Source organism: Macaca thibetana, chromosome 2 (genome assembly GCF_024542745.1).
Source record: "Macaca thibetana thibetana isolate TM-01 chromosome 2, ASM2454274v1, whole genome shotgun sequence".
Classification (NCBI taxonomy): domain Eukaryota; kingdom Metazoa; phylum Chordata; class Mammalia; order Primates; family Cercopithecidae; genus Macaca; species Macaca thibetana.
Genome location: NC_065579.1, coordinates 127,301,385 through 127,322,715, shown reverse-complemented (window position 1 = coordinate 127,322,715; position 21,331 = coordinate 127,301,385). Strand labels below are relative to the sequence as shown.

Genomic DNA, 21,331 nt, shown 5'->3' with positions numbered 1-21,331 from the left:
TTATGACATTTCTGAGATCTCAGAGTGCTCTCAGTATTTATTTTCTTCCTATATCCTAAATGGCTTGCTTTGGCATGTTTATTAATAAACAGGCCAGGAGTATATTTTGCGGAAAAAAAGTTACAGCTGGGTGGGGCGGCTTACATCTGTAATTCTAGCAGTTTGGGAGGCTGAGGCAGGTGGATCACCTGAGGCCAAGGTTTCGAGGCCAGCCTGGGCAACACGGCAAGACCCCATCTCATTAAAATAAATAAATAAATAAATGAATAAATAAATAAACAAGGATTCCAACTAATACATAACAAAGTTATGCTAGATTTAGAATATTATCACTTTCAAATCTCCAATGAAAGAAATGATACAGGCAATTTTTTAAATCTAGCCAATTTTTTAATCTAGCCAAAAAATCTGAAAAAGGAAGAACAGTATCAATGAGGAATCAGAAGTTAGCACAAAATAAAACAATGCAAATTAAATAAAGCATTTTTCACGTACTAGATTTTCAGATTTAAAAGCCTAATAATGGGCTCTGCACAATGGCTCACACCTGTAATCCCAGCACTTTGGGAGGCCAAGGTGGGAGAATTGCTTGAGTTCTGCAATTCTCAATTGAGACCAGCCTGGGCAACATGGCAAGACCCCACCTCTACAAAAAATTAATAAGTTAGCTGAGTGTGGTGGTACATACCTGTGGTCCTAGCTACTGGGGAAGCTCAGGTGGGAGAACCACTTGAGCCTGGGAGTTTGAGGTTGCAGTAAGCTATGATCATGCCACTGTACTCCAGGCTGGGCCAGAGTGAGACCCTGTCTCAAAAATATATATAAAAATAAAAATAATTTTAAAAGTTGAGTAACGCTTGGTGCTGACGTGGATATAGAGATAACTTTCATACACTGCTAGTTAGCAGAAGCACATACTGAACAAGTTTTTTGGAAGGCCAGCTAGCACTATCTGTCAAACACAGTAATGTACATAATCATGAACCCATAAATCCCATTCTTACATCTGTGCCAGGATGTTAACTTAAGCACTGTTTGAATTGGTTGGTAACTGTAAACAGCCCAAAAAACCATCAAAGAAGACAGATTAAATAAAGAACACCCAAAACAATAAAATATTATGCAGCCCATGAAGACAATGAGGTAAATTTTTGTGTTTTGGTAAGGTATCTAAATGCAAGCCTGGGTGCAGTGGTTCACGCCTGTAATCCCAGCATTTTGGGAGGCTGAGGCAGGTAGATCACTTGTGATCAAGAGTTCGAGACCAGCCTGGCCAACATGGCAAAACCCCGTCTCTACTAAAAAAACAAAAAAATTAGCTGGGCATGGTGGCACGTGCCTGAAATCCCAGCTACTCAGGAGGCTGAGGCAAAAAAACTGCCTGAAACCGGGAGGTGGAGGTTGCAGTGAGCTGAGGTTGTGCCACTGCACTCCCGCCTAGGCAACAGAGCAACACTCTGTCTCAAAAAAACAAAAAGAAAAAGAAAAAGAAAAAAGGTATCTAAATAAAGAAAATAACAAAAGGTAAACTGCAGAAGTTTCATGCCATTTTTAACAAGAGGATTAACACACATACACTTATGTGTACAGAAAATTCTATTAAGAATATATAAGAAACAGTATAGTTTCATTTTTCTTTTTTCTTTTTTTTTTTTTTTTTTTTTTTTTTTTGAGACTGAGTCTGGCTCTGTCGCCCAGGCTGGAGTGCAGTGGCCGGATCTCAGCTCACTGCAAGCTCCGCCTCCCGGGTTTACGCCATTCTCCTGCCTCAGCCTCCGGAGTAGCTGGGACCACAGGCGCCCGCCACCTCACCCGGCTAGTTTTTTGTATTTTTTAGTAGAGACGGGGTTTCACCGTGTTAGCCAGGATGGTCTCGATCTCCTGACCTTGTGATCCGCCCGTCTCGGCCTCCCAAAGTGCTGGGATTACAGGCTTGAGCCACCGCGCCCGGCTCATTTTTCTTTTTTCTTGTATTTTTGTAAAATGAGACAGAAACATCTAAAGCAGTATTAATTTCAATCCTCTTTACACGTGGGTTTTCCACATTTATAGGCACAAGAATTACTTAATTCGTGTGATCCATTACACTCAAAATGCAGTTATTCTCACCGAATTCCTCCTTAACCAAAGTGAAGATGTAAATAGAAAAAGCATGTATCAAGATATTCTCCATATTTTAAATCCAAGTTTTTAAAACTACTTTTAAAATCTTACCTGTTCATCTAACCATCTAATATTTTGTCAGAAATAATTTTTAAGTAACCACATGCTGGCTATGGCACTGATTTTAGCCATATCCTACCAAAAGCAACATAACAAAACCAAAGACCACACACAATATTTACAAGAAAACTGGATGACAACTTAACAAGGTATCATCCCCAAAAACTCTCCAATATGAACAAGCAGGGCAAGACTAGAGAAGTATCAATACCTACACAAGAGGAAAAGAAACACGACTAGACCCTACAAACGTGAAAATCTCAAATTCACTAGCATTCACTGGTAAGGGTGGTTAAAAAACAAACAAACAAAAAACAAGCCTACATTCTACCTACATTTAAGACTGCTCCTTACAGCAAGAAACACCGTAGTATGCAAAAGCCCTAGAAAAGGTGGACCAGTCTCCAGTTAACAAATCACTCTGAGACAAAAATGGCCACCACCTCAAAAGCCACCCTGGAAGTCACCATAGACAACAGTATCCCTAATAAAACAAAATCCCTTTGATATTTGATAAAAATACCAAATTCCCTTTAGTTGCACAATTTTAAATAGAAATATAGTGTGCCCTCTCTACCTACAAGTTCCACATTCACAAATCCAACCAACTTCAGATTGAAAATATTTGAGAAAAATTGTACTGAAATGTGGAGACATTTCTCGTCATTACTTCCTAAACAACAAGGTATAAAAACTATTTACATATCATTTACATTGTATTAGGCATTATAATTAATCTAGAGATGCACCAAGGATGTGCAAAGGTTACATGCAAATATTATGCCATTTTACATCAGGCACTGATCATCCACAGATTTTATGTCCAAAGGAGGTCCTGGAACCAATCCCCCACAGATGAGACAACCGTACTTTGCTATTAGTTGACAGAAAGCTATCTCACCCTCCCCCTTCCTCCCAGATATACACAAAATTGCAAAAATTACAAATGTTCTTTAAGACCTTGCACTTTCCTTAAATTTCAAATACTTCTACAGCATATATTTTTCTCCAGTTTCATCACCTACAAATGGGAATATCAGAACTACTTCGCAATACGGATGTGGTAAGATTTTTACTTAAATGAGAATAACAAATCCAAGATGCATATATTAACTAGAAAGCTGAGAGTCACTTCAAGCTAAAATACATCTATCAGTCTCATCACCTGTATATCTCAAACTTATGTCTCTACAAAATTACAATTACTTAAAAGTTTTTTCTTCCTTGAGGTGACTGGAAAACAGTCAAAATTACAAATGTTAAGGGTACATCAGTCATCTATCTTACTGACCCTTCCACACTCAACCTTCTCATAATTGCCCCAAAATCCCCCACAGTACATGAGGTCAAGCTTAGGTAAGCCACTTGAAAATCTCAGAAATTACAGAAATAACGATTATAATAGAGTCCTACCAGCCGGGCGCGGTGGCTCACGCCTGTAATCCCAGCACTTTGGGAGGCCAAGGCGGGCGGATCACAAGGTCAGGAGATCGAGACCATCCTGGCTAACTCGGTGAAACACCGTCTCTACTAAAAATATAAAAAAAATTAGCCAGGCGTGGTGGCAGGCGCCTGTAGTCTCAGCTACTCGGAAGGCTGAGGCAGGAGAATGGCATGAACCTAGGAGGCGGAGCTTGCAGTGAGCTGAGATCACGCCACTGCACTTTAGCCTGGGCGACAGAGCGAGACTCTGTCTCAAAAAAAAAAAAAAGAGTCCTACCAAAAGCAAAAAGCTCCAAATTCTTTTTTTTTTTTTTTTTTTTTTTTTTTTTTTTTCTGGGACAGAGTCTCACCCTTTTGCCCAAGCTGGAGTGCAGTGGTGCCATCTCAGCTCACTGCAACCTCTGCCTCCCGGGTTCCAGCAATACTCCTGCCTCAGCCTCCTGAGTAGCTGGGACTACAGGCACCTGCCACCATGCCCAGCTAATTTTTTCTATTTTCAGTAGAGGCAGGGTTTCACCACGTTGGCCAGGCTAGTCTTGAACTCCTGACCTCAAATGATCCACCCACCTCGGCCTCCCAAAGTGCTGCGATTACAGACGTGAGCCACTGTGCCTGGCCTAAAAGTTCCGAATTCTAACAGTGGTTTTGAAAAGATGCTGGCACTGTTACAGTAGAGGAGGAGGATGTTAGACAACTGAAAAAGGGGCAAGTAGTATGTATTAATAAAATGCAAATTACAAGAGGATTTAAAGCCAGTTCCATTACTCATCAGCCGTATAACCTTGCACAAATTATTTAAGCCTTCTAAGACTCAACAGCCTCATTCTTAAAAAAGAGAAAAGACCTACTTCAGATAGTAGTTGTAAAGACTAAATCAGGTTATGTATATGAAATATTTGATAATGTCTGACACAAAATAAATGTTCATTAAATATTTGCATTTAGGAATAAAAGAAAGGCTGGGCACGGTAGCTCACGCTTGTAATCCCAGCACTTTGGGAGGCCGAGGCACCTGAGGTCAGGAGTTCAAGACCAGCCTGGCCAACATGGTGAAACCCCGTCTCTACTAAAAATACAAAAATTAGCCAGGTATGGTGGCGGGCACCTGTAATCCCAGCTACTTAGGAGGCTGAGGCAAGAGAATCGCTCGAAACTGGGGGGCAGAGGCTGCAGTGAGCTGAGATTGTGCCACTGCACGCCAGCCTGGGAGACAGAATGAGACTCTGTCTTTAAAAAAAAAAAAAAAAAGAGAGAGACAGAGACACACAAGTAAATTATAATGAAAGTAGAGTTTTAACCATGACTGTCTTCTAAGCAACGGTCAAACAGATTATAAGCATACAGACAAGAGAGATAGTATGACACATACAGCTCCAAATGGCTCTCCACTCTACAGAGCCTCTCAATAAAGCTTTTTATGTTTCTAGAAGGGCATGGTGGCGCATGCCTCTGGTCCCAGCTACTGGGGGCAGGGGCTGAGGCAGGAGGATCATTTAAGCCCAGGAGGTCGAGGCTGCAGTGGGCCATGATTGCATCACTGTACTCCAGTCTGGATGACAGAGCAAGACCTTGTCTCAAAAAAAAAAAACAAAGCAAAACAAAAATGTTTTTTATTTTTTTGCATTAAGTGGTAAGTGATAACAAAAAAGCCCTTCTTCCCCACCACATGTATGCCACATTTTTTTAAAAAACCACTAAGGGCATTATTACTATTATTTTATATTATTACTAATGTGAGACTTAAATTAGCTATTATTCACTTTATAGTCAATGGTGTGAATTCTCAAAAATATTTAATATTCAGGTAACAGGTTACCCAAGGTATCTGACAGGAATGGAATGTACAAGTGGTTACAAGTAGATTCTACACACATGTATTACAAGCAATGCAAAACCTGGGCAGCCTGACACATCAATAGGACTGCTACTGGGTGAAACCAGAAAGACGACAGGCAACCGAACACATCAGAGAGCTGGCGAAAATGAAGATCTAAAATACATTTCTCAACATACAATGTTTTTCATAGGCACAAGTAATTAAACAGCAAACACTCTCCTCAATTATCTACACTGTTAACGTTTTAGTCAGTGATTCAGTTTTTTGCCATGGATCCTGAATAATAAACTTCTACATCAAAAAGGGAAAAGACCTTCAGTCTACAAGCAGAGAGAAAGCATGGTGTTCTGTGGACTATAAATTCCTTATCTTCTTACTAATGAGATCTGAAGCTTACTAATGATGTTTTGAAGCAACATGAAGTTTTTGACAGGTGTCCAGTAATGTCATATAGAGTAATAGTCCATAAACATTATGAACCCATACATTCACTGGCAGACACAAAGTGGATCTGTAGATATAGATACACATGTGCACAAAGGTAACACTAACATAGGTATTTTCAGAACCTCTTTATGACTATAAGGAGTTTAGTAGTAGCGGTGACTGCTGTTTCTCATGCAATATAGACAACTGCTTCTCAACTTTTTAATGTCTCCAAACCATTCACTAATTATTAATTACTCCCTAACAGTTAACATCTCGCATTATTATCAGACACTTTAACACTAAGCACTATCACCATGCCCCATTCCCCACTCCTAATCGCTACTGCTACAATACCACCCCCAAATAGTGCTGCAGCACAGAGATTCCTCTAAGCTTTCAAGCTAGAAGGAACCTTGGAGATTATCTATTACAAGCCTCTCATTCAGTATCTGAGGAAACTGTGACCAATAGTAATTTAAGTGATGAAAATCATTAAAAGTAGAATAATTAGTTACAGTAACTCCCACTTACGGGACACTCACTATGTGCCTGTCGCTGCATTAAGCACCTTATAAATATAAACTCATTTAATCCCCATAACAACACTTTAAATAGACCTACTTTATTACCTATATTTACACACCTGGAAATTAAGGGAGAGAAGTCAGCCTTGGTCATATAGTAGCTACATGATAAAATTCAGAATTCAAACCTAAATCTGTTTTGTGCTCTCCTGACTGTCCAATCACAGTTCATTCCACAAGATTAAGTACTTTAGACTTGTTTCTTGAGCCATATTCATTCTAGTTATGCCCAGCATACAGATAATTTTTACTCTCCCCCAAGTTTTCATATCTAGAGCTATGTACTTTATTATTTAAGTCCTCTCAACAGTTGAAACAACTAAAGGTACAAACCCCATTTTTTTAAGTGAGGAAACAAGCTCACAAATAATTTGTCCAAAGTCTCATCAAGAAGTAGCAAAGCTAAGTTTGGAACTCAAGCAATGCTCTCTCCAAGACATGACATTACTCCACCATCACCACACGCTAACTCACATGCAATTAGGAAAGTAGCCAACAACTAGTAAAAACTAAACTGACCATGGAAAACATGAGTTTATTTGGGCACCCAAAAGAATGAAGATAAGAAAAATTAACTCTACTCAGAAAGTTGGCGTGCTTAACTTCCAGTGTACCATTCAGGTTTACACGATGTGATGAAAAAGAAACTATAATTTTATTCATGTTCAAAGCTTAATAACTTCACTCACTGGAATATTTAGAAGCAAAAGGGCATCCATTCAACTTTTACTGAAAATATATTGTGCTTCCTCTGAGAACCATTGTGATGACAGCACATGAGAGGACTTTACGTGACACACAGACAATTCATATTTTAGTAATTTTAGTATTTATAGATTGTAAAGTGACTCAGAAAACATAACTACTACACTAAGCCAATGGCTTCAGATCTTATTTCCCACAACAACATTAAGGGTAAAAAATTAACACAGTGGTTATGGGGGAGGGGCGCGGGGGACGGTGGCTGAGGGTTTGACCTTTATCTGTAATTTTCTTTCCACTTAAAAACAAATTTGAGGGAAAAAAAACTCAGCTGACCTGAAGAAAAGCATTAAAGAAGTAAATGTACAGATGTTACAAGAATGTGGAAAAATTCATGAAGGTAGTATTTGGCTGACATTTTAGAAACAATTTTCAAAGTGTTCAAGAAATATTATGTTAGACAAAACACCACAAAATTCCCTGTAAAGAAATCCCACAGAGGCCAGGTGCAGTGGCTCACACCTGTTATCCCAGCACTTCAGGAGGCCAAGGCAGGTGGATCACTTGAGGTCAGGAGTTTGAGACCAGCCTGGTCAACATGGTGAAACCCCAACTCCACTAAAAATGTAAAAATTAACTGTGTGTGGTGGTGCGCACCTGTAGTTCCAGCTACTCAGGAGGCTGAGGCAGGAAAATCGTTTGAACTCGGGAGCCAGAGGTTCAAATGAGCCGAGATACCACTGCACTCTAGCCTGGGTGACAGAGTGAGACTGTCTCACCAAAAAAAAATAAAAAAAGAAAGAAAGAAAAAAGAAACCCCACAAAAGGATCTAGCAGCCTCATGGACTTAAGGAGAACTTCTTTATAATAATGCGGGTCTTAGTTATTGTTAACTACTTTTAAACAACCTTTCATTTTCTTACTGTTATGTCAAAATACCTGAACACAAGGAACTTCAAACTGTAGAGAGAGGGGGAAAAAAGCAGCATCAAAATATGCATTATCAACAACCTAACAACGAGTATTATCTATCGAGCATTTACTCTGCGTACCAAGCACTGTGCTGAGCTTCCTATGTATTGCCTGCCCACACTTCAAGATACTATTATTATCCCATTTTATAAATGATGGAAGTGACTTAACAGGGATGTAAAAGTCTTCCTAAAAAGCAGAATTCTAAGAAGATGGCAGTGGCGCTACAGTTTTTCATCTCTCTAAAACCTTATGGCCGACCAAACTAGAGAGCAGAACCAAAAACCAGTGGACCATATTTACAACAAAACTGACACAGTATTTCCACAGACCCCAAAAAGTAAGTGGATGAGGAAAAACTGACAGTCACATGACCTGAACATTACTGGGATCTGTGACACAGAGAAGTCAAGGTGTATCTCAAAGGCATAGGAACAGGACAATCATAAAATAGCCAACAGGTATTCACTAGAAATCACTGCACACCAATTTGAGAACAGCAGCTGATACTGAGATGGATTCTGCCAACTCTAGCAGTGAGTGAATAGACTGTCGTGAGTTTGAAAAGATGAAGCAGGTCTTGCTTACTTGAGCTCTTGAAAGTGACCCAACAGTGCTCCAATCTAGAGGTAAGCCCCACAATGAGAAAGGGCCAAGAGAACTGAAGACAAGGGTCAAAAAAAAAGCAGGAGTGGCAAACACCAGCCTGGAATTTCAGAATGCAAACTGCCATGTTCTTAAAAAGCAATGAGAGTGCTCCATGTAGTTAGAAAAGCTACTCTGGGCTGAGTGTGGCGGCTCACGCCTATAATCCCAGCACTTTGGGAGGCCGAGGCAGGTGGATTACGAGGTCAGGAGTCAGCATGGCCCATGTGGTGAAACCCCGTCTCTACTAAAAATACAAAAACTAGCTAGGCGTGGTGGCGTGCGCCTGTGTTCCCAGCTACCCGGGAGGCTGAGGCAGAAGAACAGCTTGAACCTGGAGGCGGAGGGTGCAGTGAGCCGAGATCACGCCACTGCATTCCAGCCTGGGCAACAGGGCGAGACTCCATCTCAAAAAGAAAAAAAAAATTGTAGCATATTCATACGATGCATCTACTCAGAAATAAAAAGAAATGCAAACTATGTTGAATAGAAGAAGCCAAAGAATACATACTGTATGGTTCCATTTACATAAAATTCTAGAACTCACAAACTAATCTACATTGACAAAAAGTTGCTTGGAGGGAAGGAAGCACACACAGGGAGGGAAAATTACAATGGGACATGAGGAAACTTCTGGGAGTAATGAATGAACATGTTCACAATCTTGATTGTTGCTGATGGTTTCCTGAGGGTAGATATTAAAATTTAGCAACCTGTACATTTTGAATAAATACAGTGTATTGTACGTCAATTATATCTCAATAACACTGCTTTTTTTTCTTTTTTGAAACGGAGTTTCGCTCTTGTTGCCCAGGCTGGAGTGCAATGGCAAGATCTCAGCTCACTGCAACCTCCAGCGCTGAGATTACAAGTGTGAGCCACTGCACGCAGCCAATAACACTGCTTTTTTTAAAAAGGATTCTTCTTTTTTAAAAAGAATTCAAGACAAAATGACAAGTACTGAAGATATGCAAAGATGCAGCAATAGTCTCCCTCCCCTCCCCAACAAAAAAACCAAAGACAACAATTCAATCACTTTCTTGAAATACCTTAATTTTTAAAAAATTTAAAAATTCATATTGAAAGACTACACCACCAGTGTGTAGATAAGAGGATTAAAAAAAAAAGACCACAACATATACCTGAGTACAATGACTCCAAAATATTCAACATTGATTTTCAAAATGTTTTTGAAGATCTAGTCTAGAAACATCACTGTATTTTGGCCTGGCGCAGTGGCTCACGCCTGTAATCCCAACACTTTGGGACGCCAAGGTGGGGAGATCACTAGGTCAAGAGTTCGAGACCAGTCTGGCCAATATGGTGAAACCCCGTCTCTACTAAAAACACAAAAATTAGCCAGGTATAGTGGTGGACACCTGTAATCCCAGCTACTCAGGAGGCTGAGGCTGGAGAATGGCTTGAACCCGGGAGGCGGAGGATGCAGTGAGCCGAGATAGCGCCACTGCACTCCAGTTTGGGCAACAGAGCGAGACTCAACTCAAAAAAAAACACACACACACACACACAAAACCACACTGTATTTTAAAGAAAATAAATCATTTAGGAAGGTAGGCAAAAAGAGTGGGCAGTTTAATAAGGTAAAAAAAAATATCAGATGTTAACAGCTGGCCAGGCATGGTGACACCTCTGTAATCCCTGTACTTTAAAAGGCCAACAAAGTGGGCAGATCACTTCAGCTGGGGAGTTCAAGCTCAGGAGACCAGCCTAAAAGCATGGTGAAACCCCATCTCTACAGAAAGCACAAAAATTAGCCAGGCGTGGTGGCATGTGCCTGTAGTCCCAGCTACTCGGAAGGCTGAGGTGGGAGACAGTTTACAGTGAACCATGATTCTGCACTCCAACCAGGACAAAAGAGCAAGACTCTGTCTCAAAAATAAATAGATTTTAACAGTTTTATTGGGGGAAACAACAGAATTAACAAACTTAAGATACTCAAGGACAGAAAATGTGAACCAAAGATTTTATTTCCAGCCAAAGTGACATTAAAGATTAAAGGGCACAGGCCAGCCACGATGGCTCACGCCTGTTATTCCAGCTCTTAGGGAGGCAGAGGTGGGAGGACAGCTTGAGCTCAGGGGTTTTGAGACCTGCCTGGGCAATAGAGCGAGACCCCGTGCTCCACAAAAAAGAAAAAAAAAAAAGAAAAAGAAAAAAAAAAGAATAAAAGGCACAGACAACATACAAGACATATACGTAAGAACTCCCGGCCAGGAGCGGTGGCTCATGCCTATAATCCCAGCACTTTGGGAGGCCGAGACGGGCAGATCACTTCAAGTCAGAAGATCGAGGCCAACCTGGCCAACATGATGAAACCCCCATCTCTACTAAAAATACAAACGTTAGGCCAGGTGCAGTGGTTCACGCCTGTAATCCCAGTACTTTGGGAGGCCAAGGCAGGCACATCACCTGAGGTCAGTAGTTCGAGACCAGCCCAGCCAACACGGCGAAACCCCGTCTCAACTGAAAATACAAAAAAATTAGCCGTGCGTGGTGGCATGCAACTGTAATCCCAGCTACTCAGGAGGCTGTGGCAGAAAAACCGCCTGAACCCAGGAGGTGGAGGTTGCAGTGAGTTGAGATTGCGCCACTGCACTCCAGTCTAGGAAACAGAGCAAGCCTCTGTCTCCAAAAAAAAAAAAAGAACTCCAGAAATATTGTTTCAATTAGTCCCTTTTCAATAATCTATTAGAGAATAAGCTTCATTCAGACAACCAAACTGACTAGAGATACAGACAATACAATGACATAAGGACTGATTGTATGCATGAGATATATACCTATTGTAAAACTAAGATTGACAGTTAAAAGAGAAAGTGGGGGGGGGGCAGTGGCTATGCCCGTAATCCCAGCACCTGGGGGCGGGGATCACTTGACGCCAGGAGTTCCAGAATAGCCTGGTCAACATGGCAAAACCCCGTCTCTACTAAAAACACAAAAATTAGCCAGGCGATGGTGGCATGTGCCAGTAAACCCCAGCTACTCGGGAGGCTGAGGCACAAGAATCGCTTGAACCCAGGAGGCAGAGGTTGCAGTGAGCTGTAATCGCACCACTGTAGGCACAAGAATCGCTTGAACCCAGGAGGCAGAGGTTGCAGTGAGCTGTAATCGCACCACTGTACTCCAGCCTGGGCAATACAGTGAGACTCTGTCTCAAAAAAAACAAAAGGGAAAGTTATATAACAGCAATATGCTCAGACAATGTAGACATTAAAACTTTTAAATGGGGGATAGAAATAAAGAATATGTTAAAAAAAAAAAAAAAAAAAACAAAACCTTTAACATTCCTAGTAATTATATTCGTGGCAGTAATATTTGTATTATTATTTTAGACTTTCTGATGTGTAATGTTGGTTACAGTCAGTAATTACAAGACATCATGATTCTACCATCCCCTGCCTGCGTTCTTGAGAGAACAAGGATTTTTGGTATGCAAAAAGTTAATTAAAAACTCTGGGCTGGGCGAAGTGGTTCACACCTGTAATCCTAGCACTTTGGGAGGTTAAGGTGGACGGTCATGAGGTCAGGAGATCGAGACCATCCTGGCTAACACAGTGAAACCCCATCTCTACTAAAAATACAAAAAAATTAGCCAGGCATGGTGGCGCATGCCTGTAATCCCAGCTACTCAGGAGGCTGAGGCAGGAAAATCGCTTGAACCCAGGAGGCGGAGGTTGCAGTGAGCCAAGATTGTGCCACTGCACTCTAGCCTGGGTGACAGAGCGAGACTCCGTCACAAAAAAAAAAAAAAAAAAAAGAAAAAAAAAGAAAAAGCGCTACGCACTCCCATGTTTACCGCAGCACTATTCACAACAGCCAAAACATGAAACCAGTTCAGTGCAATGGCTCATGCATTGTAATCTTAGCACTCTGGGAGGATTGCTTGAGGCCAGGAGTTGGAGATCAGCCTAGGCAACATGGCAAGACTTTGTCTCTACAAAGAAATTACAAATTAGCCAGGCATGGTGGCATGTACCCTATCTGTAAGTCCTAGCTATTCAGGAAGCTGATGCAAGAGGATCCCTTGAGCCTAACAGTTTGAGGTTGCAGTGAGCTATGACTGAGTTGCTGCACTAAAGCCTGGGTGACAGCAAAACCTTGCCTCAAAAATACATTTTTTTAAAAAAACGAACCAACCTGAGTTCCCATCAACAGGTAAGAAAATATGGTATATTATTCAGCAATAAAAAAGAATTAGATCCTGTCATTTGCAGCATCATGGATACAACTGTAGGCCACTATGTTAACTGAAGTTAAGTCAAGCACAGAAAGACTAACATCACATTTTCACTTATGAGGGAGCTAAAACAGTGGATCTCAGGAAGATAAGAGTCTAAAGACTGGTGATTACTAGAGAGTGAGCAAGGAATAGGAGAGATAAAAGGAGGAAAAAAGAATATACATGTATTTACTACCACCAAACTGTACACTTAAAATGGTAAAGATGGGGCTGGGCATGGTGGCTCACACCTATAATACCAACACTTTGGGAGGCTGAGGGGGTGGATCACGTGGTCAAGAGATCGAGACCATCCTGGCCAACATGGTGAAACCCTGTCTCTACTAAGAACACAAAAATTAGCTGGGCGTGCCTGTAGTCCCAGCTACTCGGAAGGTTGAGGCAGGAGAATTGCTTGAACTCGGGAGGCGGGGGTTGAAGTGAGCTGAGATCGTGCCACTACACTCCAGTGTGGCGATAGAGTGAGACTCCATCTCAAAAAACAAAAGAAAACAAAAATGGTAAAGATGGTGAATTCTATAAGTGTGTGAGTGTGCATGTGTGTGTTTGAGACAGGGTCTTACTGTGTTGCCCAGACTGAAGTGCAGTGGCACAATCATGGCTCACTGCAGCCTCAACCTCCCAGGCTCAGGTGATCCTCCTACCTCCTGCTCCCAAGTAGCTGGGAGTAGCTGGGACTACAGGCGCATGCCACCACATTTGGCTAATATTTTGTAGAGACGGGTTTCACCGTGTTGCCCAGGCTGGTCTTGAACTCCTGGGCTCAAGTGACCCTGGGCCACCTGCCTTGGCCTCTCAAAGTTCTGAGACTACAGGCATGAATCACTGCACCTGGCCAGCAAATTATATATTTTACCTAAACAATAACAACAACAAAAAAATCGTTTTTAAACGCTGTATTCCTGATTCTGAAATACAAGTCCTAGTATTTTATCTAGCTGAGTAATAATAAACATCTCTACCATCAGGATTGTAGTCTTGAAACACCATTTCCCACTAAAAGGCAGGTCTTCTTGAGAAATGTCTAATTCACATCTGGGGCAGGAAATGAGCCTGGAACATATTCTTATACCAGAGAATAAGGATATTATCAAAGACTACTAAAGTCATGTCAAAAGGACTCTGGAGCCAACTGGAAAAGGCTACCACTGGCCAAATGGGAGACAACTTGACCATCAAAAAGGATAGTAATTGCAACTCAAACCCATCAAATACATTTAAATCCATGACTGAAATGCATGAAATGTTTATATTCATGATTGAAACACACCATATGTTCCTGTTTATTCAGAGCATACTATATATTTAGCATGATGTCAGGAACTATGTTACCTTCAGAAAAGTGTTGCTCCAGAAAATGTCCCATTTTCAGGTGAAAGTAATCTTTGCAACATAAAAACAATTTTTTGAAGTGGCCAGAAACAATTCATTTCGGGATTAATTATTTTAGTTATATACATATATAGTTTCCCTCTTCACATCAATTTAGTATGTCTTGGCATCTTTCCTAACTTCATACATCAGATGTTTACAGGTAAATTTAATAGACTAAGAAGTAAAATTGTTCAAATTTTTCCTACAACCTCCTCCATTGTAAAAACCTACACTTACAATTCTAAAACCTCTCCAAAGCTAAAAACAAGCGTCAAAACAATTGTTTTTTGAAAAGAAAAATAAATAGCCTGGGGGGTCACTGATTTTGATCCATAAACAGTTTCACATACTACTTCTGTTAATGCTTTCTTGCTATAATGCATTAATTCACTGGAAAATAAAAACAACTATGAAATTTTTTTTTGACACAGGGTCTCACTCTGTCACTCAGGCTGCAGTACAGTGGCCCCAACTATCATGGCTCACTGCAGCCTCAACTTCCCAGGTTCCAGCAATCCTCCTACCTCAGCCTCTGGAGAAGCTGGGACTACAGGCATGTACCAACACACCCAGGTAACTTTTAAATTTTTTGTCCTGAGCTCTATTGATCCTCCGTTTCCCAAAGTGCTGAGATACAGGTATGAGCCACCACATCTGGTGGAAACGCTTATCTTAAGCAATCCACCCATCCTAAAACATCAGAAAAGTCTAAATTGCTGTTCTTTAAATTTTAATTATCTTGTTACAAACTCACATACTAGACAAAGCTTAGTCATAAATGGGTAACAGAAATTCTGCAAATGTATCAAAGATACTCCATGTTGATAAAAAGAAATCAAAGCTTAAAGCTAAATGCATAAACACTGGCTGCTATTTACATAATAAATTTAAAAATATTTTCCAAATTCCATTTAATGTAAGAATCTAAGTACACCAATCGTTTCAGTACAAAACACGCTTAGTGAGTATATAAACACCTAATATGGGGTGGGGGATTGGGAATTTTAAGTCCTTTTCTACCAGGATAAAATAACTGTCCAAAAAAAATCAGATAACTTCCCCAGGCACTTGGTGTTCCAGTAAGACAGGATATTAAAAAGCTATCTTTTAGAAGCTTTCAACTATTTATACATTTATAGGCAATGTATTTTATCAAAAAGGGAAAGCAGTGTGTACAAACCTGATAAACTGAATAAGAGGTTTTAAGTACTCATCTCCAAATAGTTTGATATAATCTTGTATATCAAAAAACAGCCAAAAGTAAAATGCTATTTGGTTTGACATTGTTGACAGGGCTAAGTCTGTGCCAACTAGCAATTCAAGAGGAATATAGTGGCAGTCTTAAGTATTTATGTTTCAGGGATTAATTTATTTTTGAAAGATGGCATCTGGTCATTTTTAGGCTTATCTGTATAAGCATAAATTAACAGTTTTACATTGTTTTAAATCAAGATGTTCTGTATGAGACTATAATTCGGAGGTAAAAATGACTTCCGCCCCAGAAGCTCCCATTTTTTAATGTAATAAATAGAAATACAAGATTGAACACATCACAGTGACGTTCTCAAAATGACTAGTATATTTTAATAGAATACTAACGAGATTCAGCTTGCAGACATGACCATTAAATCAAGCACTGAGGCAGCAAAGGTTTTTTCCTTTCTAAAATTAGGCTAGTTGTTAAAAGGCTAGACTACAATCATAAGCAAATCTTGTGAGAAATGAACACTTGCTAATAATAACGCCAGAGAAATTATACAATACTTGCTGAAAGCTACACTCATACTAGGCAGATAACCCACATATTAACATCGAACCCACAGAAACCTACCCCTTTCCTGCTGCCCCAGCCCCCACCCAAAGACTACAAAAAGAAGTCATCAAAGATGCACTGTCCTCTACAAATAAACTTAGCCAGAGTGCGTCTACCACACAAACTGCAAAACAATGACCTGGAATGTTCCTTCTGAACACAGCCCTAACTTTTAAGTTTCAGATTCAGAACATTTGGAAACGAGCTTAATAAAATGCTGAGCATATGTAACAAATCAGCTATCCTAAAAGTCTACAGGTCAGTCAAAACTGCAGCATTTGGAATTTGTCAGATAATCAGAGTCCTCAAGACGATAAATAGAAGTGACACTTCAAACACCTACATACGCAAATACGACAAAAAAAAAACTGTACACACAATATGAGAAAATACCACCAAGACTCTGAAACAGAATCAAAGCTACAAAATTCTACAAATAAGCCTATTTGTTATGGCCAAAAAGGGTCATAATGGAATAGGCATTCTTCCTTTCTCTGGCTCCTTAAGACTAATACGTTCTCCAGGGGTGCCAAAGCCTAGCTACAAAGACAATTTTAATATGTACAAGTTTTTAAAATCCGTTACAGACCAATATAGAGCAAGTAAGTGTACACGTTCTTTAAATGTAAATTTATATATCAATTATTTAAATGACCAGGACTTCTACAATTTAGAATGAGTTATTTATCCCAAAATACACTTTTTTCCCTTTCCTGAGAAATTCTGAATAATGCACTGGTCTATAACGACAAATGCATGCTTTCAACTCACATTGTTTCTCCAGTCTTGGCTACATGACAAAGAAACTGATCCAGGACAGGACAAACTTCCTTTTTCCCCCTCTTCTCAAAATCTAGATAAAGGAAGAAAAAAAAAGTTATCAGTTTTCTCAAAAGCCCTCTAAAAACAAACTTTCCTCCCAGTCCTTTCCCTTAATAAGAATTAAACAAAAAATTTTTCAAAAAGCCTCTCAACCAAATAACCACCTCAACCCTCCAAGTTCTACTTCTAACATATCACCCTCTTTTACAGATTAACAAGAATCCTCCTAAAGGGGGCACTCAACTTCACAAACCATTTTTAACGCAGTGCTTCTCGAAGTGTGGTCCGGGGGAACACCAGTATAATATTAAGCTGAGAATCCAGCGAAAATAAAAATCCCCAGGCCCCGATTCCCACCAATTGTTTATCTAAGTCCATAAATCTGCCTTTTTAAGAAACACCAACTACCCCAAGTAGCTGTCCCCAAATGATTCTGTATGTCAAAGAATAATTCTCAAAACGCTGAAATCTCTCTCTTCGAAGTTTGAAAGCCACTGTTCTCAAGCCTGTTGCGTGGAAGGCGTGCAATCAAGTACAGTGAAGGCAACCACCCTGAAATTAGGGCGCGGAAGGATGACTTCAAAAGCCCTGAAAAAGGCATCCTGAGACAACGTAAAAGTTGCGATGCCACCCCCCCCCCACCTCCCGCCCCCACCAACCTTTTACTTTTTCTCCCACCCCAACGCCTGGCGTGCGGGTGGCCTGGCAGAGAAAGGAGGATGCCTGGCAGGGAGGAGTCTGCGGTTCCGCGACTCGACCCTCGAACGGGTGGTAGAAAGACTGGGGCCCCCGCAAGAGATTCCCCGGCTCCCCTCCCCCAGCCCAGACGCCGGCGGCCGACACAAAGCCAGAGCGGGGCGGGAGGGAGCTGCCCACAGGGCTCCCCGCCCCTGGGGAGGTGGAGGGGGATGGGAGCCCGTGAAACGCTCTCCCCACGCCGCGCCTGGCCCCAGCCCCGGCCCTCGGAACCATCCGCCCTGAAAGGAGAGACGAGCGAGCCGGAGAAGGTGACGGGGAATGGAGAGGGGGCAGCTACCCCCACCTTTCAGCGCCTCCTGGAGCCTCTCGACGTCCATGGCTTCCCGGAGTCCCTCACAGCCTCCGCCTCCCTCCGCGGGTCTCTCGGGGACCGGAACGCCTCCCCCCACCCCCCCGACGCCCTCCCCCTCCCTCGCACACACTCCGGCACGCAGGCGACCGGGGGGGGGAACGAAGGGAGCCGGGGGAAGCGTGCGAGAGAGCGAGACCGACAGAGCGAGCACCTCCCCAAGCCGCTACCACCAACCCTCCAACATGGCGCCCGGCACGTCACCGCGCGCACGCTCCCTGCCGCCGTCCTCGCTCCCGCCGCGCGCCCCGGCCCGGAACCCAAGAGCGCGTGCGCGGCGGAGGCGTGACGCTGGGGCCCAGCGCAGTAGTCAGTCGCTGCTGCGTCCCGGCGGCTGCCGGATGCCCGGCCCCGGCCCCGGCGCAGCCTCCGCGGAGCTGAAGGCTGAACGGTCGGGCGACAGGTGTGCAGGCGGACTCCTAGGCTTTGAACCCCTGCCATTTTTTGCTCTCTATGTGAACTTAAGCTATTTACTTCGTCTCTCTGAGCCTCATTTTCCCCATCTGTACAGTGAGAGCACTGGTACCGATGCCCTATGCAGTTGCTGTGAGAATTCAGTGTGTACACTTCACGTTCAGAATGCGCCTAAAAAACGTTCAGCGAGGCCAGGCAGGGGGCTCACGTCGGTGAGCCGAACACTTAAGGAGGGAGGCCGAGGCGAGAGGATCGCTTTAGCCCAGAAGATCGAGACCAGCCTGGGCAACAAAGTGAGCCGGCCCCCGCGCCCTTCTCTATATAAAAATAAACACAGGCCGGGCGCGGTGACTCAAGCCTGTAATCACAGCACTTTGGAAGGCTGGGCCGGGCGGAGCACCTGAAGTCAGGCGTTGAAGACCAGCCAGGCCAACATTGGCGAAACCCCGTCTCTACTAAAAATACAAAATTTAGCGAGCGTGGTCGTGCGTGCCTGTAATCCCAGTTACTCGGGAGGCTGAGAGGCACGAGAATCGCTTGAACCCAGGAGGCGGAGGTAGAAGTGAGCCAAGATAGCGCCACTGCACTCCAGCCTAGGCGACAATGCGAGACTCTGTTTCAAAAAATAATAATAAAATTAAAAATACATACATACACTCAGCATTACTAATAATCCTAACAAGATACCTCCCTGCTTAACCCAGCGTTCATTCCTCACTGGCCCACCTGTGGCAAGAAGTAATGTGTACAGCAAAGTGATTAAGAGCTCAAGGTTTGGAATCAATATTCAAATCCCAACTCAACTACTTACTCTTTTTGTGGCCATGAAGTAGTTACCTAACCTCAGGCAGCTTCAGGGTTCTTATTTATAAAATGGGGGTTGTAAAACGGCCAAGAGGATTGAGTGAAATGGCGAATGTGAAACATTTGGCACAGTGCGTGAAACCTGGAACACTCAACGTGGCTGCGGTTTTTATTACCACTGTGATCATTATTACATTACATAATCACCCAGGAAGTAGGAGAGGGTGGAAACCTCAGAAGTCCTCTTCAGCCTTGACATTTTACAAATGGGAAAGCTGTGTCATCGAGAGCAAGTCTGGGGAGACAGAACTAGAACCCAGAACCCAAAACATCTGGCTCCCAGCCAGTGCGTGGACCTTTTTATACTCTTATCTGTGAGCTTTTAAAAGAAAAGGTACTGCCCGGGCTCCGTGGCTCACACCGGTAATCCCAACACTTCGGGAGTCTGAGGTGGGCAGATCACCTGAGGTCAGGAGTTTGATACCAGCCGGGCCAACGTGGCAAAACCCTGTCTCTGCTAAAAATACCAAAAAAAAAAAGCTGGACGTGGTGGCGGGCACCTGTAATCATAATTACTCGGGAGGCTGAGGCAGGAGACTCCCTTGAACCCGGGAGGCTGAGGTTGCAGTGGGCCAAGATAGCGCCACTGTACTCCAGCTTGGGCACGACAGAGTGAGACTCCGTCTCAAAAAAAAAAAAAAAAAAAAAAAGGAAAGAAAAGAAAAGGTACTGAGTTGTTCCACCTCCTCTTCCAAAAACCCAGCCAGCACAAAGTCATGGAAGGAAGGAGGGGAAGAGAAAGACCAAGGGAGGGAGGGAAGAAGATTATTGTTTAGTCTAAGAAGATGCAAGTTTGGACACAGCCATTACACTGTTGACCCTCTTAAAAGACAGTGGGTCTCACCCTGATCCTAGGTGGTAGACATAGGCAAAAGACACACCCAAAATAGGTCTCTCAAGTTGTGCCATCAGAGAACCAGTCCCCTGTGTTTTTAGACCTCATTGTTCAGAGGATCTAGCTCAATTACAAATATCCTTGCAGAGAAAGGGAATAGGGTAGCATTATCAAGCACTTGGCCAGCACTTACCAGGCACCAGGTTTAGTTTATCCAGGTCCCTTGCAGTCTGAAGGGCCTACTGCCTACATGGCAAAGCTTAGCCTCCCCTTCTGTCTGCCACTCTACTATTCAGAAGGGTCTCTTACTGTAAGAGCTGTGCTGTATCATAGATATTAGCCATGTGTGAATATTGAAATTTAAATTAATTAAAATTAAATAAAATTTAATTTTCTTTAATAAAATCCAATTCTTTTTTTTTTTCTTTTTTGAGACAGAGTCTCACTCTGCCGTCCAGGCTGGAGTGCAGTGGCGTGATCTCAACTCACTGCAACCTCTGCCTCCCGGGTTCAAGCAGTTCCCTGCCTCAGCCTCCCGAGTAGTTGGGATTACAGGTGTCCATCACTATGCTCGACTAATTTTTATATTTTTAGTAGAGACGGGGTTTCACCATATTGTCCAGGCTTGTGTTTGGACCTCGTGATCCACCCGCCTCGGCCTCCCAAAGCGCTGGGATTACAGGCGTGAGCCACTGAGCCCAGCCTAAAAATCCAATTCTTCAGTCACAACAGCCACATTTTGAGCACATTAAGTGCTCAATAGCTACACGTGGCTAGTGGCTCCTGTATTGAACAGTTCAGATAAAGAAAATTTCATTACTGCAAAAAGTTCTATTGGAACTTTCTGTTGGAGAACACATTATACTAATTTCTAACACTTTGCTTTGTCCCTTTCATTGCTGTCAGCTTAACTGAATTTCTTATGGTTTTTCAGATCTCACCTAGTCTTCAGATAATCAAGGCCTGTGCCCTTCTGGTTAGCTCCTCCTCTCCAATTCACTTTGC

General features: G+C 42.4%; 1 protein-coding gene across 2 annotated transcripts in view; it reads right to left on the bottom strand.

Annotated features, from left to right (window-relative positions):
- The window catches only part of PPP4R2 (protein phosphatase 4 regulatory subunit 2), a 70,453-nt gene extending 52,046 nt beyond the window's left edge, over positions 1-18,407 (bottom strand). The window contains exons 1-2 of one of the 2 annotated variants that reach the window (XM_050781355.1): positions 18,148-18,407; positions 17,055-17,136 (exon numbers count right to left, since the gene is read on the bottom strand). In XM_050781355.1, coding sequence (XP_050637312.1) covers positions 17,055-17,136; positions 18,148-18,181 — 116 coding nt within the window. In that variant the 5' untranslated portion in view covers positions 18,182-18,407. The remainder of the gene's footprint in view (positions 1-17,054; positions 17,137-18,147) is intronic. The other variant, XM_050781356.1, reaches the window with a different exon arrangement.
- Between the last annotated feature and the right edge of the window lie 2,924 nt (positions 18,408-21,331).